The 27131-nt window shown below is 42.0% G+C and overlaps 2 protein-coding genes across 3 annotated transcripts; both read left to right on the top strand.

Moving 5' to 3' along the window:
- The first annotated feature begins 468 nt into the window (after positions 1–468).
- Positions 469–25523, top strand: LOC125750208 (uncharacterized). Its single transcript, XM_049027660.1, has 11 exons — positions 469–534; positions 675–1016; positions 1204–1560; positions 2420–2533; positions 2937–2989; positions 3084–3207; positions 5568–5918; positions 6060–6416; positions 23489–23608; positions 24204–24262; positions 24356–25523. Exons 1-11 carry the CDS (start codon positions 492–494, stop codon positions 24467–24469), a joined length of 2034 nt encoding a protein of 677 aa, XP_048883617.1. The 5' UTR covers positions 469–491; the 3' UTR covers positions 24470–25523.
- Positions 15954–18967, top strand: LOC125750949 (uncharacterized). Of its 2 annotated transcripts, XM_049029328.1 has the most exons (6): positions 15954–16014; positions 16295–16387; positions 16813–17169; positions 17955–18068; positions 18472–18524; positions 18619–18967. In XM_049029328.1, the coding sequence occupies exons 1-6, from the start codon at positions 15963–15965 to the stop codon at positions 18742–18744; spliced, it is 795 nt and encodes a 264-aa protein (XP_048885285.1). In that variant the 5' UTR covers positions 15954–15962; the 3' UTR covers positions 18745–18967. The 2 variants fall into 2 exon arrangements, with proteins under 2 accessions (XP_048885285.1, XP_048885284.1); XM_049029327.1 differs by having other exon boundaries at positions 16295–16636; positions 18472–18627.
- Positions 25524–27131: the final 1608 nt, after the last annotated feature.

Below are 27131 nucleotides of genomic sequence, written 5' to 3'. Positions count from 1 at the left end.
TGATGTGGCACAATTTCTTTGCTTAATTGTGTGTAGCGTAAACTCTTCTAATTGTTTTTCTGGATGGAAATTAAATAAGATGCAAAGCAATGTAATTATGGTTTTGCTTTTCATTGTGTCATGATGTGTTGCACGCTGCAGAACAACATGTCGCTTCAATTGTTTTTCTGTGCGTGCCAAAGTCATGTTTGCATTCCAAGGTGGCACCAATTCCGCTTTATGGTCCTGCAGAGACTCCTGTCTCCTAGTTCAAGGGAGGCCTATATTTTTCTGATACAAGCCGGTAGGGGGAGCTGCTTCCACCTGTTTCTCACCACTGCCATAAATGGTCTCACTAATGAAACAAAGTAGAAGTTCATTTTAATATAATAAGTGTCATGTGGTTAATTCCACCAATCAAAAACCCCAGTTTAGCCACACATTCATTCATCTGACAGACAGAACTATTGTGAAGTCAGTCTGCAGTAAAACACAGGAGCTACATTCTCAAGATGATCGGACTCTATGTAATTTTGGCTTATTTCAGCGAATTGTGTAAGTAAATGCTGAGTTTACAAAAATGTGGCATGTATATAAGTGACATGCTACATTGCTGTTTTGCTGTTAAAATATTAATACTATTTTTTAAGCTAATGTGTTATATTGGCATTACTATTTGTACTTTCTTGTTTCAGATTTAGCAAGTGATACGGTGATTCAGCCTAGTCCTTTCATGACAGTTGACGTTGGAGAAGATGTGACCTTGGAATGTTCATTTCCCAAGGAAAGTGCGTATTTCGTGTTTTGGTTTAAGCTAAATTTTGGACAGAGACCTTTTCTAATAGCAGGATCTCATGCATCTCGCACACAAGACACATTCAACTCCAACTCCACACACTATGAAGTGAAGCAAGATGGGGGAATGATTCAGCTAATAATATTAAAGACAGAACCAGCAGATTCAGGGATGTATTACTGTGGAACAAGGAAACTTGTTTTTATTTTCTTTGGAGCAGGAACCTTTCTGGAAATAAGGGGTAAATCTCTATTTCAAATTCTTTTCTAATTGCTGTTACTTACTGTTATTTACTAATTCCATAAAGTGACATAATAATTCGCTTTACCAAAAAATAAGGTGTAATTACTCAGGTTGTAACATGATTATACTGATATGAATTCATTCACAAAGAATTATTTAATCAACATTTCGTAATTGTCCAACAGACGCTGAAAAGCAGCCCATTAATTGGATAGTCGAGCAGCAGCCTGTGTCTGACACAGTGCAGCCTGGAGACTCTGTGAGCCTGCAGTGTACAATAGAGACTGGGAGCTGTGCAGGAGAACACAGTGTTTACTGGTTCAGACATGGATCAGGAGAATCCCTTCCTGGAGTCATTTACAGCCATAGGAACAGGAGTGATGAGTGTGAGAAGAGCCCTGAGGCTGGATCTCCTACACGGAGCTGCGTCTACAGCCTCCCCAAGAGGAACCTCAGCCCCTCTGATGCTGGGACTTACTACTGCGCTGTGGCCATGTGTGGGGAGATGCTGTTTGGGAACGGGACCAAGCTGGATATAGATGGTAAGTTTTTAATAAAATCTTTGTTCATGTAAAATAAATTAATGGCTCCATTATTGATATGTTGCATAAATTATACAAAAAATAATGCAGATAAGCTTTCCCATTTCCACGTCCAAGTAATTAAAACATTATCTTCTAATAAATGTGATTTTGATCATATAATATGGTATATTCCCCATTTTTGATATTATACATATAGAATAATATAAATAGTCACTTGTATGGAGCTTCAGTTTTGCATTTGTTTTCATCTGACAAAACAGCAGATTTTGGCACGTTGAAGAGGCTTTAGTAAATTCAACATGAATAAATACATACACTGCATATTCCAGTGATCTTATACTGCAAACATTACAGTGAAGGGAAATAACAACAACAAAAATATTAATGATATAAAAAAGGAGACGAGTATTATATTGTGCTCATGATGATAATATTGAACACAGAAACAGAATAACAAAATATTTTGTTTATATATTTGGTTTTTACTATACAAAATATATAAAACGTTTATGTCAAACTGAACAGTGAAGAACAGCTCTGCCGTTCTCTTGTACCTCAACAAATTGTTTATTATGGTAACAATGCATCGGTTTTCGGTTCAAATCCCAGGGAACGCACATAAATTGTAACCCTTCGTTGTAATTACTGTGGATGAAAGCGTAATATAAATGTAACTGAAACCATTACCATAAATATGGAGGTTGTTATATTCATTATATGATGTCTGTTACTGATAACTGATTATATATTATATAATATATATATATATTAAATATTGATATATATATTAAATATTATATAAATGAATCGGAATAAATCGGACTCAATCGGAATAAATGTTTTCAATTTCTTACAGAACCTTGCATTACAGTTCCTATAATTATGGCATCTGCACTAGTTTTGTGTGTGACTGTAATTTTTACACTGGCCTGCACAAGAAATAGGAGGACATGCTGTGAGCATTGTGCAGGTAGGCTATGTTGGTGTATATCAAGGTGACGATGAAAAGCTTAATGATAAGTGATCAATTTATTGCGGAGACATTCAGAATTGCAAAAACACTTTTGGGAATGGGGTATTTGCAAAAAGAGCAGTGAAGTAAAGGAATTTAAAAATATGTAAACTGGAGTTTGAATTGAGTAGACCTAATAGAAGAATGAATTCAGTAAGATTATTATCCTTGAGCATCGAATTTTTAAAAAAACTTTCATTTTAAAAATTGCTCTTTTCTTCAGCCTGAACTGATGCTTTTTCAGACTTTTTCCAGTTGATACAATTTATAATTAAAATGGGCAATAAAACAACTTTGTTTGAATAATTACAATTTTATTGAAACATATATTTTAATGTTTCGTTTCTCTTTATATCAATAGCTTGTGAGTCTGAGGTGGAGCATCTCAAAGACCATAAGGAAACAGACAGTCAGGTAAACAGCCAGTGAATATTCTATGACCCTTTGTCACTGTACACACCTGACCTGATTTCTTCCTTTTATTGAACCTGATTCCCATTTTCCACAGAATCCTGATGCGGAGATGTTAAATTACGCTGCCCTGCACTTCGCTCAGAAGAAAGGAGAAAGTCGAAGAAAAACGAGAGAGACGGAAGATTGTAGTCTGTACTCTGATGTGAGGTTAACAGGCTGAGAAGGAGAATAACATTCATGTCTAACACAAGTTTGATGCATTTTCTTCCTGTTGAAGCTAATTCATCTCTTCTAACAAAAACTGGATGGATGGATGGATGGATGGATGGAAGTGACATTTACTGATATTAAAAAAATGTTCATATATTTTATGTACCTAGACTTGATGTCAATGCATTGACTATTAAATATGTAAATTCAGTTTTTCATTTTCTAGAAAGGTTTTTCGGACAAATAATTGATTTCGATTTTGAAAATCGCACTACAGACAATGCGCCTGCAATAAAAATGCTGACAGGAAGAATGTGTGTTTGTTTCATTTCTAAATATGGAAATTCTGCGGTGGCTTTCCCGAAAGCCTCATAATGCTCAGCAGTTTGTTATGTGGGACTTAAGATGAATCGTTAATTATCAAGCATTTCCCAAAACCATTTGTAATTAAGGATGTCCATTATTTCTGTTTCGTAGATTTACAGGTGCTCCGGCCCACTCCTTATCTTCTAGTCCGTTCTTTATTTGAACTTTTGCCTGCTGCCCAGTCACAGGAACACAGAGATTAGCCAAAGTAGATAAAAAACAAAGTGATGCTCTTTTTTGGAAAACGTAATAATGCTGATGATAAAATGACATAAATGATATAATGACATAAACCAAATGCATATTGCTAGAACGGGCTAAAACTATTACACAATTTTTATCTTACAATCATGCAAATATAAAGTTGTGCTTAATAAACAGATATATAAAATAATGCCAAATGAGCATCTGTATGTGGAAGAGCTACCACTGTGGAAAGGGTCAGGCATCCGGGTCTGGGTGCATTTGGCAGAGGTGAGAGAAAACAAAGGAAAGGGTTAATATTTCCAAATAATTAAGGTACGGAAGTTATCATGCCTAGCACTGCTGTCCCAGAGAAAGGTCAAAGGGTTCAGAGGTAAAATTTAATATAAACCGATTCCTGTGTGTTCTGTAAAATATGTGTAAACTTAGGGATACTCAAAGGAAGCCAGAGTATGAAGACCAGTACAGGATGTGATCACATGCAATGCATCTTTAGTTACAGCATAAAATTTCCTGCTTTAAGTAACTTCGGTGAAGCAGCTTTGAAATTGCCCAGTTCACTGCCTTCAAATTAATATAGGAGTAGCACAGTTGGAGGAGCAGCCGTTCCTGATGCCTGAGTACACACCTCAGCTTGGTCCTGGTCCAGAAGATAAGCTACCACTCTCACATTTCTTCTGGAAAGTCAAAGTTTCTCCTAAATAATGACGATACCGGGGGTGATTTCCACATATTTTCCACTCCAAGCAATCCTTGCTTTTTCATACAGCCAGACGGAGGCAAGGGTCTGTTCCTTACATTGGAAGTGGGGGGAGGGGGTCTTAGGTTGTGGCCAAATGTAGACATGGCTACATTTTAATTGTACATGTTATGATTCATCCTGAACTTATTTGTATTTATGCTGTGGCAGAAGCAAATATGCAGTGCTAGCTGGAGACACTAAAATGCATGTGTTTATTACAAAATGTCACATAAACCTTCATTCATAGCAGTCATTTGACTTCCTGAATCACGACTGCTATTTTTTTTACACTTATTTACCACACTAAATAGATGTGACTCAACAATTTTGGGAAAAAGTTATTTAAATATATAATACACTTGTAGTGACAACAAGACAAAGGATGTGGGAGCGGCTGAGGTTATTAAACGTTGGGGGTTTAATTTAAACTCAAAAGAAAAAAAGCTAGAAACAAACAATCTCAGGGGATCAAAACAGGACGAATAGAGGTTGGCTGGGTACAGGCAACACAAGCGCTTTCATATAAGACTGACGATAGAGCAAACGAAAGTAGCCGGACTGATTAACAGAAAGGCAGGAACGACAGGCAAGACAACGAAGAACAGAGGTACCTTGTGGAGACCAGGCTAGGGAGGAAACAAGAGGGTCAGATGCGGAAGGTGTGGCAATACCATTGATTCCAAAATTCAAAAACACCAGCTAAGCCACACCTACTCTCACGTGACCCTACGATCTGTGGCGCATTCAGTATGCAGAAGAGCCTCGCTACAAACCACAGAAGAACGTCATTCAGGATGATCAGACTCTGCGTAATTTTGGCTCATTTCAGCAAATTGTGTAAGTGCAACAGAGAATGTTGGGTATAACATATTTTTATATTTGTCACAATAATTGAACTTTTTGTAATAAGCATTGTATTGGCTAAACAATCTTTTACTGTAAATGAATATGCTTGAATGTGAACATATGTTCCTTTAACAGTATTATGACTGTATTTTAATAGCTTCTGTGTGGGTTAAATATGTAGGCAAGTACTAACATTTTTCTTTTTTTCAGATTTGGCATTAAGCGGTACTGTTGTTCAGCCTAGTCCACTCTCGACAGTCGAAGCCGGGGATGATGTGACTTTGGAATGTTCATTTCCCCACAACGACGCTCATTCTGCGTTTTGGTTTAAGTTAATTATCAGCCAGAGACCTCTTCTAATAGCAACATCTGTCAAATTTGCATCAGCTGCAACATATCACAACAACTTTAACTCAACACGCTACAAAGTGAAAACAGATGAGGGAATCAATCATTTAATAATCTTAAAGACAGAACCATCGGATTCAGGGATGTATTACTGTGGAACGAGAAGGGATTTCTTAATTCTGTTTGGAGCTGGAACTTTTCTTACAGTAAAGGGTAAATCTTACATCATAATCAAATTAGTATATGTTGTTTAATCATCTTTAGTGGAAAATCAGTACACAAAGTCTACACTGAATATCATGTCACATCAGTTGATATTATTCCAATGCTTTACTGAACACATTTGTTATTTAGGTTCCGGAAAACAACACAGCAACAGAAAAGTAGAGCAGTATCCTGTGTCTGACCCAGTGCAGCCGGGAGACTCTGTGAACCTGCAGTGTACAATAGAGACTGGGAGCTGTGCAGGAGAACACAGTGTTTACTGGTTCAGACATGGATCAGGAGAATCCCTTCCAGGAGTCATTTACAGCCATAGGAACAGGAGTGATGAGTGTGAGAAGAGCCCTGAGGCTGGATCTCCTACACGGAGCTGCGTCTACAGCCTCCCCAAGAGGAACCTCAGCCCCTCTGATGCTGGGACTTACTACTGCGCTGTGGCCATGTGTGGGGAGATGCTGTTTGGCAATGGAACAAAGATTCACATAGAAGGTAAGTTTTTAATAAAATCTATTATAATTAGTAAGGTAGTTGTCTGGAGTAAGATAGAAATATTTAGTCTAAACATGGTCATGGATTATTTATCCCAACAACCACAAAGCATTTAATGTATAATATGAACACCATTCTCATTAAGATTAGCTTTTCCATACTCATTCCACTAATATTTTACTTAAGATCATTTTTAGTAATTCATAAACACATTCATTACAAATAATAATGAATTCGTAAAGCATAAGAAACATGGCTATAACTGCTTATTACTAATGTTATTACAAATGAGGGTAACACTTAAGGCCATATTTTTACCAGTTAATAAACACATTCATAATGAATTATAATGCATTCATGAAGCATATGAATCATGGCTATAATTATTTATCAAAAGACACACTTACTAGCCAGGTTTATTATGCATTACGAATGCTCTATGAAGCTCTCACCTACAATGCATTATAAATACTTTTCTAATGCAGTACAAAGAATACTTAGTTCTTATACCGACCACTATAATACATTATAAAGGTATCTATAGTGCATTATAGATGAAAGCTTAATAATGCATTTGTAATGTATAATAAACATCGCTATAATGTTTTGATAAATAATTATACCCACGTTTCTTATGCTTTATGAATACATTATAATTAGGGGTGCGACTTGATAAAAAAATTAATCTAGTTAATTAGAAGCTTAGTAATTAATTAATTGAAATGAATCACATATTAAATCACATTTCAATATTTGACACGAGAATCTAAGTTCATGAATGAATCGATATATTTCCAAATTTTGTTTATTTTCCCATCTACTACACAGGCCAATAGATGAGTGCAGAAAACAGAGCAAACTGTTTTCAGAACACTGGAACTTGCCAAAGTACTGATTGACTTCAACTGCTCCCATTTTTCAAACATCGTGTATGAAAAACTATAAAAACCAAACGATCCTATTTCGGTCAAAAACTCCCTCAAGTATCCATGGCCAAAAATTAACAGACCAAAAGTTCAATATGAAATGCCACGTTACCGACCTGCGCACTAGCCCCAACGTGTTTTGCGTTTTTAACGAAGGGTGGAAGTGCTCCCGTGATAAGCAAACTTCTTCCTGCATAAAGTGCAAATAACGGCATTTTTGTTTGCATTTCCATCTGGAAGTTTCTTATATTTAAATTTCCCATCCGGCAGCGTACTCTCATCTGTCTTCCCCATCATTCTCATTACATTGTGCGTTGATATGATCTCTATGCCTGGAACTCGTGCGCTGAGAAACGTTCCACATTGCGAATTAAAGTGCGAGTTAAATGTGTTAATTTTTTCCATAATTAATTAATCGAAATTAACGCGTTAAAGTCCCAGCCATAATTATAATGCGTTATGAAAATATGTTTCATTTCATTGCAGGCTGTATACCGTGCACGTGACAAATCAACCCCTGAATGCAAGATTTAAATGACACAACTGACACTATTTTTAAAAAAGCTAAAAATATGCTTAAATTTAATTAACATGTTTAATTAACAAAAATGGTGAGGTTTGGAGCATGGTGTTTAGTGCTTTGAAAATATGCTGTATGCTGAGAAGCTGCTATGGGTATGTTTGAAAATGTACTGAAAATGTAACATTCATTAAACATAGGTGTTCCATTGTCACACGTCGCGGTTGAGCGAAGCGGCGATCGTGCGTGCAGGCGGGCAAGGACAGGCAGACAAGCAGAATACGGGGCAAAACGGGAGTTTACTAGGGACAGGCACGGACAAACGCTGGGTAACATCAATGACAGACAACGGGTTAGTACAAAACAGGAACTTAAATACATGGAACAAGGCAGCAGGAAACAAGACACGACTGGGCACGATCAGGAAATCACACGTGGGTAATTAGGGGGCGTGGCACACACGAGGAGCGGACGGAGCGGGCGTCACAGAACCCCCCCCCAAAGGCGCGCTACACCGGGCGCGCCCGGGAGGAGGCGAAGGACGGGACGAGACCGGGAAACCAGAACCTGAAAGACAAGGGCAAAAAAAATCAACGGGGAACAGGGAACAAGACAGACAGGCAAAACTGACAAAGAGGCAGGAGCCAGGACAGGACACTACACAAGACAGGAAAAGCCGACAGACAGACCAGGAAGGGAGGAACAGAGGGAACAGGTGGAACAAAAGGAGCGGGAGTGACGGGAGGGAACGACGGGAAACCAGGAACAGAGCAGGGCAGAACAAAGGCAGGAGGAGGAACAAGGATAGGCGGGACAAAGGCAGGAAAGAAGGGAGAGAAGGAGGAGGAAGGAAGGGGAGCCCGAGGGAGCCCCTGCGGGCGACGGGAGGCAGCCGGAGGGGCCGCAGGCGGCCGGGAGGCCGGAGCCGGAGGGGACCTCGGAGGGGCCGAGGAGGCAGGGCGAGGGACCCGCGGAGGGGCCAGGGAGGAAGCAGGAGGGAGCACCGGGGAAGGGGACGAGGGAGCAGGAGGGGCCCACGGCGAAGGCCCGGAGGAGGGGGGAGCCGCAGCAGGCGGCGACGTCCGGTGGAGGGCCGGAGGTAGGGGCCCCGCAGGCAACCGAGGAGCCGCCGTCGGGGAGTCCGCAGGCGACCGACCAGGCACCGGAGGGGGGAGCGAGGCAGGGTGACGAGGTATCGGAGGGGGACCCGCAGGCAACAGCCGACCCGGAGGGCCAGGACCTGCAGGCGCCAACCGAGCCAGAGCGTAGGCGAGGGAGGGCGAGCCAGGGGGCAGGGCGGGAGGGACCCCAGTCCGACGTCTGTGTCCCCTCCCTCTGCGGGACACAGACATACCGACCCCCGGTCGGGGTCGATGTCGCCGGGGTGAGGGTGAAGGAGTCACAGGAGCGGGGCCAGGGACAGGAGCGGGGCCAGGGACAGGAGCGGGGCCAGGGACAGGAGCGGGGCCAGGGACAGGAGCGGGGCCAGGGACAGGAGCGGGGCCAGGGACAGGAGCTGGCTGCAGTGGGGGCGCCTGCCCGGGAGCTGCAGCAGGTGGCTGCAGTGGGGGCGCCTGCCCGGGAGCTGCAGCAGGCGGCTGCAGAGGGGGCGCCTCTGCAGGAACAGGAGCACGGTCAGGAACTGGAGCGCGGTCAGGAACTGGAGCGCGGTCAGGAACTGGAGGTGGCTGCAGTGGGGGCGCCGGCCCGGGAGCTGCAGGCTGCTGCAGTGGGGGCGCCTGCCCGGGAGCTGCAGCAGGCGAAGGGGGCGCCGGGACAGGAACAGGAGCGCGGTCAGGAACAGGAGCTGGCTGCAGTGGGGGCGCCTGCCCGGGAGCTGCAGCAGGCGGCTGCAGAGGGGGGCGCCTGCCCGGGAGCTGCAGCAGGCGGCTGCAGAGGGGGCGCCTCTGCAGGAACAGGAGCACGGTCAGGAACAGGAGCTGGCTGCAGTGGGGGCGCCTGCCCGGGAGCTGCAGCAGGTGGCTGCAGTGGGGGCGCCTGCCCGGGAGCTGCAGCAGGCGGCTGCAGAGGGGGCGCCTCTGCAGGAACAGGAGCACGGTCAGGAACAGGAGCTGGCTGCAGTGGGGGCGCCTGCCCGGGAGCTGCAGCAAGTGGCTGCAGTGGGGGCGCCTGCCCGGGAGCTGCAGCAGGCGGCTGCAGAGGGGGCGCCTGCCCGGGAGCTGCAGCAGGCGGCTGCAGTGGGGGCGCCTGCCCGGGAGCTGCAGCAGGCGGCTGCAGTGGGGGCGCCTCTGCAGGAACAGGAGCACGGTCAGGAACAGGAGCTGGCTGCAGTGGGGGCGCCTGCCCGGGAGCTGCAGCAGGTGGCTGCAGTGGGGGCGCCTGCCCGGGAGCTGCAGCAGGCGGCTGCAGTGGGGGCGCCTCTGCAGGAACAGGAGCACGGTCAGGAACAGGAGCTGGCTGCAGTGGGGGCGCCTGCCCGGGAGCTGCAGCAGGCGGCTGCAGTGGGGGCGCCTGCCCGGGAGCTGCAGCAGGCGGCTGCAGTGGGGGCGCCTGCCCGGGAGCTGCAGCAGGCGGCTGCAGTGGGGGCGCCTGCCCGGGAGCTGCAGCAGGCGGCTGCAGTGGGGGCGCCTGCCCTGGAGCTGCAGCAGGCGAAGGGGGCTGTGCAGGCAGCGAAGGCGGCTGCGCAGGCGGCTGCGCGGGAGCGTGGTCCGCCGGCAATGGCGGCTGCTGCTCGGGCTGAGCAGGGGCTGCAGGCACAGGAGGCGGCTGCTCGGGCTGAGCAGGGGCTGCAGGCACAGGAGGCGGCTGCTCGGGCTGAGCAGGGGCTGCAGGCACAGGAGGCGGCTGCTCGGGCTGAGCAGGGGCTGCAGGCACAGGAGGCGGCTGCTCGGGCTGAGCAGGGGCTGCAGGCACAGGAGGCGGCTGCTCGGGCTGAGCAGGGGCTGCAGGCACAGGAGGCGGCTGCTCGGGCTGAGCAGGGGCTGCTGGCGGCGGGACCGGCAGGTCCCGTGCGGGCAAGACGGACGTGGTCCCTTTAAGTGCCCGGGGCACACGCGGGATAGCGTCCCGCACCGCGCGGGCCCCCTTGTTGGCCAGCCGCTCCGGCCGGAAGTAGTACCGCTCGAGGGGCGGTAGCAGCTCAGCGGCGGCTGGGTGCTCTCCCCGGACTGGGGAAGCTGTCAGCGCAGGCAGCTTAGCTGCGGTGATGACGTCGAGGTCAGCCGGGGAGTCCTCCAATTCCCCGGTTAGGAGAGAAGCGGGGATGAGCGCGCACGCTCCCAAAACGATTGCAGGGGCGATCGCGTGCTTCTTCTTCTTCTTCCTCCTCTTTGTCACGGTGTCTGCGGGAGGCTGCTCCACGTCCGACAGGACGGACGGCTGGGGAACAACCTCCGGGACGCACCGTGCGTCCAGCCCCAACCTCCGCGCTGTTAGGCGCTGAACCAGCTGGTTGAGGTTGGAGCGCACCTCTCCTAGACGATGCCCGCCCTCCGATGGGGACATCGCCAGCAGGAGATCGCAGCTGTCGGTGGCTAAGTTCAGCGCGACGGGATCCTCCTGTACGTCGGGCTGGTTTAGCCAGTAGTGCACCTCTTGCAGCAGACCGAGACGTTGGCTCTCGGTCTGCTGCTGTGCCTTGTTGAGTAGGTCTGTCATTCTGTCACACGTCGCGGTTGAGCGAAGCGGCGATCGTGCGTGCAGGCGGGCAAGGACAGGCAGACAAGCAGAATACGGGGCAAAACGGGAGTTTACTAGGGACAGGCACGGACAAACGCTGGGTAACATCAATGACAGACAACGGGTTAGTACAAAACAGGAACTTAAATACATGGAACAAGGCAGCAGGAAACAAGACACGACTGGGCACGATCAGGAAATCACACGTGGGTAATTAGGGGGCGTGGCACACACGAGGAGCGGACGGAGCGGGCGTCACATCCATTATGTAGGTATCATTTTGTTTCTGTGTTGATTGTTCTTCATTCTTTCATATTTATTGGCTGTAATGTTTAATCTTTACTGTAGTTTGTTCAACCTACTGTGTATCGATTGTTAATACTGGACAGAATTAACTCATTTTAAACTATCATAGTTACAATGGATGCCTCTGAAATGCGCTTGCTGTTTGAGTGTGTTTCTGGAAATATCCTGGCATTCTGTCTATTCATAGCTGTTGTTTCTTGAAAATATGCTTAAAGGTTCATCAATACCCTGTACATGATATATATACAGTACATGATACTGTATATGATATGGATGGGTGGAAATGTCACATACTGATTTCTGATGAACTTCACTAACTACAGGATCTCTTCCCTTATCAGATTCCTATGCTGCGCACATGAGTATCCTGATCTGGCTCTCCATCATAAGAATGGTAGCCCTTCTCTCTGTCCTGCTGACTCTCTCCCTCATCTACTGCACCCTGAAAGACTCCAGGGTGAACTCATCCTGATTTAAAGGAGACAATACTGGAGTACAAATTAAACTGGTGCAAATGGTTTGTAAAATGTTACTAGTTCATATTTTCCATTAAGAAAAACAATGTATATAGCATTTCACTGTCACAGTGTTTCCTGAAAGAAAATGTTTCTATGTAAAATGTGTATTTCATATTTGCATTTTTTTTCCTGTCCATCAGATATTTTTCATAATATTGTTGGTCTTCTATTTTTGCTAAGAGGAATCTCAAATGTATGTAAAAGTATGTAAATGTGTGTTTAAGATTCAGAAGAGAAATCAGTTTTAGATTGTAGGTAACAATGGTATATCAGCGTCGTCTTAAGTCAATGTTACTCTTTCGTAAAATGCTTCCGGGCCAAAGTTCTGCAGAAGTAGTTTCTCAGGTTTTGCTCAGTAAAGGCAACTTCTGTACATTTTATATTAAATAAAAGTGTAATAAATGCTGAAAGAAATTAAATAATGGGGTAGTTTTTTTTTTTTATTCTTATCATTAACTGAATAATTTTTGATTAAAATGTTATCTTGGTAAGCTGTAACTGCGCTGAGGCTGTGCTGCTAACCCAGAAAAACAGGGGAATCTGCCAGATGAGCAGAGGGACGGCTGGACCTCAGCGCCTCACTCAGCACGTAAAGCTGCTCCTTCAACAGCACCAACCAGGCTCCGGCCCCATCACAGTCTGATGACCTAATAAGTTTGACGAGCTTGTAGATTTTAAAGCTCTGTGTAAATTCCTCTACAGCATAGACCTTAGAAACCAATGATGTGGCAAGTTCATGTGTTGAAATTAAATAATCTGACCCATAGCTGTTATGATTCGCATAAAAGCATTAAAATCTAAAGTTTCACTACAATGTTTATATCCACTGACAGCATCCTCACAAACAGCATTACAGTAGGAGGTTCTGCAGCCTCAAAGTCAGGACAGCGAGGCTTAAAAACAGCTTTTCCCCAGGCAGTCTGACCGCTGAACAGTCTGCCCCCTCCCAGTCCAAGACTGGTCTGCTAAATTGACCAACTTCCCCTTTCACTACACTGGAATATAACACTATTTTGAATAGTTAAAATATGGATATGGAATAAAATGAATACAATAGAAATCAAATTCATGTACAAGTTTCTTCATATTTAATTTTAAAGGAAGCCAGAGGCCAGTATAGAATGTGCTCATGTATTTTTAATTATATGAGTAAGGGGGGGGCATCTTGACACAGTGGTTAGCACTGTTGTCTTACACCAGAGTGACCAGAGTCTCTCATTGTCATCATCGGCTTCCACAGGTTCTCTGCCCACCCCCCCCAAGTCCAAAAAGGTTAACTATGGCTGTGAAGGTGTGAGCTATTCCCATTGGTTCCTGCAATGCTGCATAGGATAATTGGCTATAGGAAATGGATAGATGATCTATGTGGAACAAAACTAAGCCCAGGGTATGTTTCGGATTCTGTACTTGATGGAAATACAGGAATGTGACAAAAAACAAGACCTGCACAAAAATACAGGAATGTGAGTAAGGACAACGCAACACATGTGAAGGATAATAATGTAATATTCATATGTGCATGCTCTTACGGAAGGGTGTTGTTTCTCAACCCAGCTCAGAAGCTTTCATGGATTTTTACAGCTTCCATAACATAAAACTCCACGCATAAGACCTGGCATGATGTTATAGCAGGTTCTTAGTTTCTCAGAATGCCAAGTGTAGATGTGCTTTTATTTTGAAGGTACATTTTTATTCCAGCCAGAGTTTTTGCGCTTTAGAGGCAACCGGATATCCACCTTTTTTCCTTATTAAAAAAGTTTTCATCCTCCTGTCAAACTGATAGAAGCTCAGGAAACCAGCGATCATGGACATTGGGTTTGATTGAGGAACCCAGACAACCTGTGGTGCCTTTCCAGGAAGGTTCGTAACGCTAAGTAGTTCGTTATCTCATACTTAAGATTGATTTATAATTAGCACACGTTTCAAAGTAACCCTTCGTAACTGAAGTAGCCCGTTATCTCGTTTGTAGATTTTCGAGCGCTCTGACCCACTCGTTATTTTCTACGTCATTCTTTATTTGAACTTTTGCCTGCTGTCCTGTCGCAGAGACACAGAGTTTGGCCAAATGGATGATAAAAACACAATGATGCTCTTTTTTGGACAACATAATAATGCTGATGAGATAATAATATAGACCTACAATGTCGACCGTAAATTACCATAAATGGGTTGTAACATCTGAATGTAGTTTGAGTACGTAACAGGGTTGTGCATTATTCACAACAGACTTGAGAATGACATTGAAAATCAAATTCAGTTCATAAATCTGGTGCAGAATTTAAATTCAACTTTCATTGTCAAGAAATGCAGCTTTAACAATACTGCTTGATATATTGACTCTTTGCATAAACTTAATGTAATTCTCAATAAAAGCATTTGGCCCATACGAAATGCTTGTAATTATATTTCAGTATACCATATAAACATCTTACAAAAAGATCTACAAACACTGACTTTGGGAAAATTAATATTGGTGTCATTCTCAAAACGTTTGGCCACGACTGTAGGGATACCACTATGTAAAAACAAAAATACCATACCTTCTGGGTCGCGGGGGGTCCAGAGCCTATCCCGGAAGCAATGGGCATGAGGAAGGGAACTACCCAGGATTGGGGGCCTGCCCATCACAGGGCACACTCACAAACCAGTCACTCACACATGCAGTCCTATGGGCAATTTAGCAACTCCAATTAGCCTCAGCATGTTTTTGGACTGTGGGGGGAAACCCCAAGACGACATGGGGAGAACATGCAAACTCCACACACATGTGCCCTAGGCGGAGACTCGAACCCGGGTCCCAGAGGTGTGAGGCAACAGTGCTAACCACTGCACCCCCATGCAGCCCCTGCCACTCATTGGTGAAGCAAATAACAAATCAACATGTCAGAACCAGTTGCAGCACAACCAACATGAAGTCAGTTTTATGTTGTACATCGTAAGTTTAGTTAGAATGGACATATAGTTCACAGTTCACACACATATAATACAAAGTGTGAGGTTGCTAAGGAAAAAAAAACTATGGGCTACGTTATAATCTTAAGCAAACTAAGACACCAAACATGACTGACCTGTCAGAGGAGCTTACGTCTGCACCGCAGACTGGTGTTCAATCTTCTATTTCCGAGCGTCCATTTAACCACAGATTGGTTCTCAATAGCCGACAGTTGTACTGTATGCGCGACAGTCAGGAAATCGAATCTTTGTCCACTAAGTTAATCTTAGAAGTCAGACATTTTGTCAATTTCATTTATTGTTCGATATTAAACTACTTTCGGCATTAACATGGAATGAATTCATCTCCGTTCAGCTTTTTAACAATAAAAATAATATTTTTGGAAACTTCCCCTAGACACCGGGCCTGTACTCCATCCTGCAGAAATGCAGGCCTCCTAGTTGACGTGAGGCCTGCATTTTCTTGAAACATGCCTGTAGGAGGAGCTGCTTCCACCCGTTTCTCACCCCTACCAGAAATGACCTCACTAATGACACTAAATAGAAGTTCAGAACATCATTTTGAAATAACAAGTGTGGTTAATTCCACCAATCAAAAACTCGAGTTTAGCCACACCTTCATTCACCTGACATACAAAACTGAGGTCAAGTCAGTGTGCAGTAAAACACAGCAGCTACATGCAAGATGAGCAAGATGATCGGACTCTATATAATTTTGGTTCATTTCAGCGAATTGCGTAAGTGCAACTGAGAATGTCGATCTTTCACTACACATATTCCATATGCTGCAATAGTAAATCATTTTAAATATTCATTTTGTGCACGTTGACACACTTGGAAATGATCATGTTAATTTACACTGGGCATAAAAATGAGCGTGTCTACAAAAATATGACATGGATATTACTGAAAAGCTAAATTGACGTTTTGATATTAAAATACCGTCACTATATTTTTCAAGCTTTCGAATCCAAAGTAGAAAAAAGTTGCATTATTATTTGTACTTTCTTGTTTCAGATTTAGCAAGTGATACAGTGATTCAGCCTAGTCCTTTCATGACAGTTGAAGCTGGAGACGATGTGACTTTGGAATGTTCATTTCCCAAGGAAAGTGCGTATTTCGTGTTTTGGTTTAAGCTAAATTTTGGACAGAGACCTTTTCTAATAGCAGCATCTCATGCATCTCGCACACAAGACACATTCAACTCCAACTCCACACACTATGAAGTGCAGCAAGATGGGGGAATGATTCAGCTAATAATATTAAAGACAGAACCAGCAGATTCAGGGATGTACTACTGTGGAACAAGGAAGATTGTTGCCATTTTTTTTGGAGCAGGAACCTTTCTGAGAATAAGGGGTAAATCTCAATTTCAAATTATTTACTAATTGCTGTTACTTACTGTTATTTACTAATTCCATAAAACAACAATTCACTTTTCCAAAATATGAGCTGCATATACTTAGGTTGTAACATGATTATACTGATGATATTAATTTCAAATATTTAATTAACATTTCTCAACTGTTCGACAGGCGCTGAAAAACAACCCATTCATCGGATAGTTGAGCAGCAGCCTGTGTCTGACACAGTGCAGCCTGGAGACTCTGTGAGCCTGCAGTGTACAATAGAGACTGGGAGCTGTGCAGGAGAACACAGTGTTTACTGGTTCAGACATGGATCAGGAGAATCCCTTCCAGGAGTCATTTACAGCCATAGGAACAGGAGTGATGAGTGTGAGAAGAGCCCTGAGGCTGGATCTCCTACACGGAGCTGCGTCTACAGCCTCCCCAAGGGGAACCTCAGCTCCTCTGATGCTGGGACTTACTACTGCGCTGTGGCCATGTGTGGGGAGATGCTGTTTGGCAATGGGACAAAGATTCACATCCAAGGTTAGTTTTTAATAAAATCTTTGTTTATGCTAAATAAAGTAATTGCTCCATTATTGATATGTTGCATAAATTATACAAAAATATGTAGGTCAGCTTTCCCATTTCCATGTCCAGATAATGAAAACATTATTGTCTGATATATATTGCTATATCATTTTATATTTCCCCATTTTTTATATTATACATACAGAATATAAAAAATATCCAGTAGTATCAAGCTGCAATTTTGCATTTGTGCTCATCCGACACAATAGCAGATTTTTGCACATTGAAGACGGTAACGTTATAGCCCAATGTATATAAATACATATACTGCATATTCCAGTGATCTTACACTGCGAAAGTTACAGTGAAGGGAAATAACAATAACCAGAAGAATAATGATAAAAATAAGGAAGAAAGAAGATTACTTTGTGCCGATCATGATAATATTGAACATGAAACAGAGAACAACAATATATAATAAAAGATGTAGAATGAAGATATCTTAAATGCCTTTATGTCAAACAGTGAAGGAAAGTCTTTATCGTTCTCCTGTACCTTCAACAAGTAGCCTATTCTGCTAACATTGCAGGTTTGGGTTCAAATCCCAGGGAACGCACATAAATTGTAACCCTTTGCTGAAATTTCTTTGGATGAAATGACACTGAAACCATTACCATAAATATGGAGGTTGTTATATTCTTTATATAATGCCTGTTACTGTTAATTGTTGAATGTATATTATAGAAATCAATCGGAATCAATCGGAATCAATCGGAATAAATGTTTTCAATTTCTTACAGAACCTTGCATTACAGTTACTATAATTATGGGATCTGCACTAGTTTTGTGTGTGACTGTAATTTTTACACTGGCCTGCACAAGAAATAGGAGGACATGCTGTGAGCATTGTGCAGGTAGGCTATGTTGGTGTATATCAAGGTGACGATGAAAAGCTTAATGATAAGTGATTAATTTATTGCGGAGACATTCAGAATTGCAAAAACACTTTTGGGAATGGGGTATTTGCAAAAAGATTAGTGAAGTAAAGGAATTTAAAAATATGTAAACTGGAGTTTGAATTGAGTAGACCTAATAGAAGAATGAATTCAGTAAGATTATTATCCTTGAGCATCGAATTTTAAAAAAAACTTTCATTTAAAAAATTTCTCTTTTCTTCAGCCTGAACTGATGCTTTTTCAGACTTTTTCCAGTTGATACAATTTATAATTAAAATGGGCAATAAAACAACTTTGATTAAATAATTACAATTTTATTGAAGCATACATTTTAATGTTTCGTTTCTCTTTATATGAATAGCTTGTGAGTCTGAGTTGGAGCATCTCAAAGACCGTAAGGAAACAGACAGTCAGGTAAACAGCCAGTGAATATTCTATGACCCTTTGTCACTGTACACACCTGACCTGATTTCTTCCTTTTATTGAACCTGATTCCCATTTTCCACAGAATCCTGATGCGGAGATGTTAAATTACGCTGCCCTGCACTTCGCTCAGAAGAAAGGAGAAAGTCGAAGAAAAATGAGAGAGACGGAAGATTGTAGTCTGTACTCTGATGTGAGGTTAACAGGCTGAGAAGGAGAATAACATTCATGTCTAACACAAGTTTGATGCATTTTCTTCCTGTTGTATGAATAGCCTACATTATATAAGTACGTACTGTACTGTATGGGAGGTTCACTTCTAACAGAAACTGGATGGATGGGTGGATGGATGGATGGATGGATGGAGGTATGGGTGGAACAGCTTAAGTGACTGGTATTAAAAAAATGTTCATATATTTTATGTACTTAGACTTGATGGCAGTGCATTGTCTATTAAATATGTAAATAAAGAATGGTTTTGGGTTTGGCCTTTTAAAGGCGTGCAGTTGTACACTCAATTGAAGTGATGTACTGATAAGCAGTTAACCAGTATTGTGTTAAAGGTAGTGTTACGACTGCTTAGCTCAAACAGTCCCAACATGAAAGGAGAAACCAAACCGTAGCCTTCACATCCAAATGAATTTATTCACATAAAGGTAGAAACAACCCATATAAACATAAATTAAAATAAATACATATATATATATATATATATATATATATAAGGAAAAATAAACAAATATAATCATTAACATGACAAAGGCAAATGTGATTCTCCAGAAGGATGCAAGCTTTCAGATTCAGTTTGTCTTCAATTTAAGGGAGGTTCAGTACTTTTAGAAAGAACTGTTTCAACACGAGTTATTTTCTGTGGGCCTATTTCATTGTCATTTTAAATTGTTTTGCAGAGTATGCATACAGTCATTTAAGTGACCTGATTGAAGTACAATATTTTATATATCAGAACTATCTGCATGAAAAAAGCTTAAAAGAACGTATGTGTCATGTTCAGAAACCACCAGAGACAAGTGCATGTGTAGGGGCAAACAAAAAGGGCTTTATTTAGCTCACAACAAGAACAGGGAAATAAAAACGGACCGCAAGGGGTCCGAAAATACAGGCATTCTAGCACGAGGAGAATCTGAGGCATATGTCATGGTCTGCCTGTCCTGTCTTCCATACCCCCCTGTTTTCCTCCCCAGTGTGACTGTAAAAATCCACACCTATGCCTGTAAATCTTCCTTCTAATTCCTGCCCCACGTTACTCACCTCCAGCTGCTTCCTGTATACGCCTCATTTCCTTAGTATTTAGGTTTATACAGGACTGATGAGGGAGCAAACAAGAGGCAGCTGGAGTGATCCATAAAAGGGCTGGAGCAAAAGGTAAGACAAACAGGAAATGGGTGTGGCTTGTTAGAGACATAGTAGGGAGAGAACGAGATGGGCAGGAAGGCCTTCCATTTCCTAACTAAATTTCTGATTGTGAAGACAGACAGTCCAAGCCTTTGTGATAATTTCTTGTACCCTTCTCCTAATTCATAACAACAAATTCTTAGTTTTTAGGTCAGTCGAGAGTTCTGCTGAAGTTCCCTTGTTGCCACTCTCCAAGAACCAAGGACAAGCACAATTAGCAATTACCTATATTAAATAACCCTTTTCATGATTGGTAGCATCTGTCTTTGTAGTCTAATGAGCTAATCAAAGCAATTTTGTGCTGCAACCTTGAAGCATTGAATAACTACTGGTCTTCAAATTAATGCGGTTAATTTGAAACTTCTGCACATTTATTTCATACAACTCAGTAATGCTACACTGAGAATGTTGGTCTGATAAACATGCCCTTGTCTACATTTCTCTAGAACAAAAATGACATATGACTGTGATCTTCTCTTATGAGAAAATTATTATGCAGCCTCTGAGGGATGCCCAAACTTTTACATAGCACTGTATTTAATCTACTGTTGAATGTCAGCATGATGTATTGGCTTAGGGGTTCTCCCCGTGTCAGAGCCTGGCAAAATGGTTCTCAGCCTGTAACCTGGGGGAAGGTCACTGGTTGTAATGACCAGCTGAAACACTCCAGGAGCTGCTGGATGAAAGTGTGAGAACCTTTTACATTACATACACCTGAGGTTGCAGAACTTTCTGGTTTAGTCACCTTTTGAAGTTCTTGTTCCAACCACTGGAGGGAGTGGCTTTTAAGTCTGTAGCTGTAGTAGTCGGAAAGAGTAACCGAGAAGTTATCTGGAAATAAATTTCTTGTGAGGTTTGACGGCTTTTCTGCTGTGCTAACATGAGGATCAATGAAATTGGAAATACAGGATTTATAGGGGAGTATGAGTGCAGATGAGTTTATCAATAGCAGTAGAGAGATACAAAGAAACAGCACAGGGAAACAAAGATATAAAATAATGCCAAATGAGCTTCTGTATGTGGAAGAGCTACAACTGTGGAAAGGGTCAGGCATCCGGGTCTGTGTGCATTTGGCAGAGGTGAGAGAAAACAAAGTTCTGTGATAGAGCAAAGGAAAGGGTTAATATTTCCAAATAATTAAGGTACGGAAGTTATCATGCCTAGCACTGCTGTCCCAGAGAAAGATAAAAGGGTTCAGAGGTAAAATTTAATATAAACTGATTCCTGTGTGTTCTGTAAAATATGTGTAAACTTAGGGATACTCAAAGGAAGCCAGAGTATGAAGACCAGTACAGGATGTGGTCACATGCAATGCATCTTTAGTTACAGCATAAAATTTCCTGCGTTAAGTAACTTCAGTGAAGCAGCTTTGAAATTGCCCAGTTCACTGCCTTCAAATGAATATAGGAGTAGCACAGTTGGAGGAGCAGCCGTTCCTGATGCCTGAGTACACACCTCAGCTTGGTCCTGGTCCAGAAGATAAGCTACCACTCACACTTCTTCTGGAAAGTCAAAACTTCTCCTAAATAATGACGATACCAGGGGTGAGGGTCTGTTCCTTACATTATATTAGGTTGTGGCCAAATGTGGAAATGGTTACATTTTAATTGTACTTGTTATGATTCATCCTGAACTTATTTGTATTTATGCTGTAGCAGAAGCAGATATGCAGTGCTAGCTGGAGGCACTAAAATGCATGTGTTTATTACAAAATGTCACATAAACCTTAATTCATAGCACTGCAAGACTTTTGGCTTCCTACGTCACAACTGTGATTTTTTTTACACTTAACCGCACTAAATAGAAGAGACTCAAAAATTCTGGTGAAAATTTATTTTAAAATAATAAACGATATACTATTGATTCCACGAATCAAAAACACCAGTTTAGCCACCCCTACTCTCATATGACCCTACAATCTGTGGTGCATTCAGTATGCAGAAGAGCCTAGCTACAAACCACAGAGGAACGTCATTCAGGATGATCAGACTCTGTGTGATTTTGGCTCATTTCAGCAAATTGTGTAAGTGCAACAGAGAATGTTGGGTATAACATATTTTTATATTTGTCACAATAATTGAACTTTTTGTAATAATCATTGTATTGGCTAAACAATCTTTTAAATGAATGTGCTTGAATGTGAAAATATGTTTCTTTAACAGTATTATGGCTGTATTTTAATAGCTTCTGTGTGGGTTAAATATGTAGGCAAGTACTAATATTTTTCTTTTTTTCAGATTTGGCATTAAGCGATACTGTTGTTCAGCCTAGTCCATTCTCGATAGTCGAAGCCGGGGACGATGTGACTTTGGAATGTTCATTTTCCAACTACGACGCTCATTCTGCGTTTTGGTTTAAGCTAATTATCAGCCAGAGACCTCTTCTAATAGCAACATCTTTAAAATTTGCATCAACTGCAACACTTCACAACAACTTTAACTCAACACGCTACAAAGTGAAAACAGATGAGGGAATCAATCATTTAATAATCTTAAAGACAGAACCATCGGATTCAGGGATGTATTACTGTGGAACGAGAAGGGATTATTTAATTCTGTTCGGAGCTGGAACTTTCCTAACAGTAAAGGGTAAATCTTACATCATAATCAAATTAGTATATGTTGTTTAATCATAGTGGAAAATCAGTACACAAAGTCTACACTGAATATCATGTCACATCAGTTGATATTATTCCAATGCTTTACTGAACACATTTGTTATTTAGGTTCCGGAAAACAACACAGCAACAGAAAAGTAGAGCAGTATCCTGTGTCTGACACAGTGCAGCCTGGAGACTCTGTGAACCTGCAGTGTACAATAGAGACTGGGAGCTGTGCAGGAGAACACAGAGTTTACTGGTTCAGACATGGATCAGGAGAATCCCTTCCAGGAGTCATTTACAGCCATAGGAACAGGAGTGATGAGTGTGAGAAGAGCCCTGAGGCTGGATCTCCTACACGGAGCTGCGTCTACAGCCTCCCCAAGGGGAACCTCAGCCCCTCTGATGCTGGGACTTACTACTGCGCTGTGGCCATGTGTGGGGAGATGCTGTTTGGCAATGGGACCAAGATTCACATAGAAGGTAAGTTTCTAGCAGTGATAGTGAAGGAAAAGATATTAATGAAGTTCATACATGAGTCTATTTTTCGAACTTTGTTTCAGCTGAGATATTCATACATCCATTTTTTCACTTATCCTACTGTGGGCTGCGGGGTATTTATGATATATAAGAGAAATATATATAAGAGAAATAATTCAGCTTTCGTCAGCTACTTATTCTTTTTTACTAGCTAACAATGGTGCTAGTTGAACATTGAACTTACACTGTACAGGACACAGAGAACAAAATTATAAAATAAATGACACACTAGTGTACCACAAAAAGATTTATAATGCCCTTGTGTCAACCAGAAGAGTGATGGAAGTCTGTTTGCCATCTAACCAAAACAATTGTGGGAGATATTGTGTAATGTCTACACCTGGTGATCTGTGAGAGCGTTTTATATGAATCAATATTAATCAAACTATTTAACTCCAAACAGGATCTTTATCTGTGAGTCCAGTAATCATTGGCCTGGGAGCTGCACTTGTCTTGTGTGTGACTATAATAGTTATACTTCTGAGCACCAGAAATAAGACGACATGCTGTAAGCACTGTGCAGGTACAGTAGGCTGTGTTGCTATATTGATATCATGACGACGATGATGATGATGATGATAATGATGTATAAGCGCCCATTTTAAGGAGCAAATGAGAAATACTAGTGTAAAAATCAAGGGATTACAATGGTGCTGTGCCCAGTACTGCTGCCTCACACCTTGGGGATCAGGGTTCAAGCCTCCACCATGGGTTCATGTGTGTGGAGCTCGCATGTTCTCATTGTGGGGTCCCTCTGGGTACTCCAGTCTCCCTCACCACAGTCCAAAAACATACTGAGATTGATTGGAGTTGCCGAACTGCCCATAGGTGTGGGTGCCCTACAGTAGGTTGGTGTCCCATCCTGGGTTGTTCCCCGCCTTGTACCCATAACTTATACTTCATGGCTCCAGACTCCCCTGCAACCCTGAATAAGACATGCAGTGACAAAAAATGGATGGATTTAATGAGTATGTCTAATCTAATCTTAGGAATGCAGGTCATTTATGATATAGTGTATGATCAAAAATGGAAAATAAAGAAATATTATTATGGAAAAACTATGAAAAATATCCATTTAAAATTGCTTTTATTTTTTTTGCCTCTGTGTATTTTAAAAGCACGTGTTTCTGAGGAAGATAATCATAATTTCCCCAAGACAAAAGAAACAAGCAAGCAGGTAAAAGTATAATTTTAAAATGTGTTCGATAATAACATTTATGTCTTAAACATTCCATTGGATCTGATTTCTAAATTTCCCATCTCCCCCCAGAAACATGACACAGAGACGCTGAATTACACTGCCTTGCATTTTAATGAGAAGCCAAAAACTCAGAGAACGAAGAGAGAGGACAGTTTGTACTCTGATGTGCGGTTAACAGAATGAGAATGAGAGTCTGATGCATACGTTTGATGCTTTTTGTCTAAGGTATGGCTCAATATTGCAGGTTAACCTTGTTGGGCTTTAAAAGGAGGTAGGTTATGCAAATGTTTAATTCAGTATGTTTTACCATATCATCCTCTGTGGACATAGAATTGTAAAAACATTCTCTTAAACAGACAGCTGGTTCATGAGTTGTTTAATGTGCCTACTGATCAATCTTTCAATAACTTCAAATACTGTATTACGAGCCCAAATAATGGTAAAACATGGATAAAGGATAGAAAATGTTAAATTGTACAATTTTTACTAAATAAGTAATTGGTGGGTGGAGAGAATCAATTCATAATCAACTGGTTTCCAGAAGAAGCATACTGAACTGTACAAACCACTGTATGTATTCTAGATGAAGCTAGTTTTATACTTGTATTTACTGAGTAGTAGTAATACTAGCTACACTAGGCTGGATAGGGAAAAGAGTCATGTTGATATGGGGATGGACATTATGTATAAGTGAGTATGGATATGAGTTTAATAAAAGCAGAAGGATGGAGGATGAAATTAAAAAGTAACCCGTTCGTACATAAGCACTTCATTACATTCCTCTACCAGCAAACCAGCACACCATAGACCTCACATCTGAGAAACCTGTGGTCAGTTCAACCAATGATACTCAATATACCATGGAAGCAGTGCTGTGAGCTACGGCCAGAGCGGAGGGTGAAGCACGGCCCCATCAGAAGGTGCGGACAGCCCACATCATGATGCTGAAGATTCCATGGCTGATCCTTGCTTATTTGGCCTACATAGATCACAGTTTAAAACACATCAGGACAAAGAGTCATTTGATCTGTAAAAGAAAGTGGCCAACAGGTCCCATTATTGCAGAAATCCATTAAAAAAATTAATTGCATCAATTTTGTTCTCTTTTGGCTTTCAATTATTTCAGTATTGAATAAATGTGAGCCATACCCAACCTATGTGGTAACTTGGGCTTTGAATAAGCAGCCAACTCTTTGGTTACTTCTCCATAGTCAATAAAGAACCTTAGGCACTATAATTATGAAGTTTCTCCATTCCATGTCTAGTGGTTAATTCTTTTTTCAACAATAACTAAAAGAGATGTAGGCCTCTGCAACTGACATTAATGTTTGCTTTCTGCTGTCCGTTGTCATGAAAGTTGCCGGAGAGGATCCACCCATCGAGAGAAACATTTCATAAATGAACATCAAGCCCTTTGTTTCATACCAACATTAACTCAATATGCTTCTTTATAAGGCATTTCCAGCAATCAGTAATAATAAATAAATAATAAAGTGGAAGTTGTTTTGCTTCAGAAAATTCACAAAAATGAAATTTAGTAATTGACTTAAATATAAACCTGGAATCTCTGTGTTACTCACAGTGACTGTTCGTGGTAATATGGTTATATAAGTGTGAATTTGTTTTTTGCACAAGTATGTTTTTTTCTATGTATCTGAAAGTATATCAGTATGAGTGCAGCCTGAAGTCAAGATCTAGCTGTGGCTGATCAAGTGCATTCATCTGTGGTCATTAACCGCAACAAATTAACCAGACAAGTGGTCTTACTTTGCCCACAGTCTTGATAATAGTAAGGGTTCTAAGGCTTGATGTAGTAAGTGTTTCTACAATACAGTGATTCACAGAGTCTTACCCATAGGCAATGAAGTAATACAGGGCTTGTTTATTCTGATACAAACATCAGAATGTCACATTTCAGCTTATTATGCAGATAGATTGTATGTTTCAAGTGTCTTCCAGGTTAAAATGAATGCTGTAATGCCTGTTGTGGGCAAAAAGGCTCAGGAGAAAAACCCCTTTTGGCGCGTGTTTTATTAGACCACCAGTAAACAAAACTTCTATACTAAACACAGATCACTGTATGTTGCTTACAGTCAAACAATAAATACAATTACAATTATAACAATAAATACATAGGCATGTACTGTGTAGTGCAATGTACATATAATTCAGATATCGCAAAGGAGTGAATATGAGGAAGGGGTAGAAAACTGGCCAGTCCTATGTACCAGGTTTTAGTGCAAAAAATCTTCTCTAACAGTCAGAGCAAACCCTGTCTAAAAATGAGCCCCAGGAAGCAGGCCTCCTTGCGGCTGGTTGAGTCTAGCACCCGAACAAGGTGAGCAAGGTGCTCCTCCCAGCACTCAGCATGGATGTTGTCTAGGTAGGCTGCTGCATACTCTTGCTGGAGGCAAAGTATGATGCGCATGAGTTGTTTGAAGGTGGCTGGCACCCTATCATCCATTAAAAGGGAGAACCCAGTACTGTGAATAATCCCTGGGTGTGCTGAAGGCCATCTTCTTCCTGGTGACTGGACTGAGGGGCATCTGCCAATAACCTTTCATTGACATTATGCCAGCTTATCCATGGGTAAGACATGGGCCAGCAATCGAATTGTGCAATCCTGTTCAGCCAGCGGAAGTCATTGCAGAACCGCGGGGTGCTGTCTGGCTTGAGGACCATCACAATGGGGCTGAAGCAAGGGCTTTGAGACTCCTCAATCACACCTATCTGCCGCTTTTCTACCTCTTCCCCCAATGCCCGGCACTGTACCTCCAGGATTTGGGATAACCTTGAGTAGTGCCATGATGAGGATGATGAGGATGTCCAGCCTGGACGGGCAGAA

Source organism: Brienomyrus brachyistius, chromosome 10 (assembly GCF_023856365.1).
Source record: "Brienomyrus brachyistius isolate T26 chromosome 10, BBRACH_0.4, whole genome shotgun sequence".
In the NCBI taxonomy this organism is placed as follows: Eukaryota; Metazoa; Chordata; class Actinopteri; order Osteoglossiformes; family Mormyridae; genus Brienomyrus; species Brienomyrus brachyistius.
This window is presented reverse-complemented; position numbering and strand designations above follow the sequence as displayed.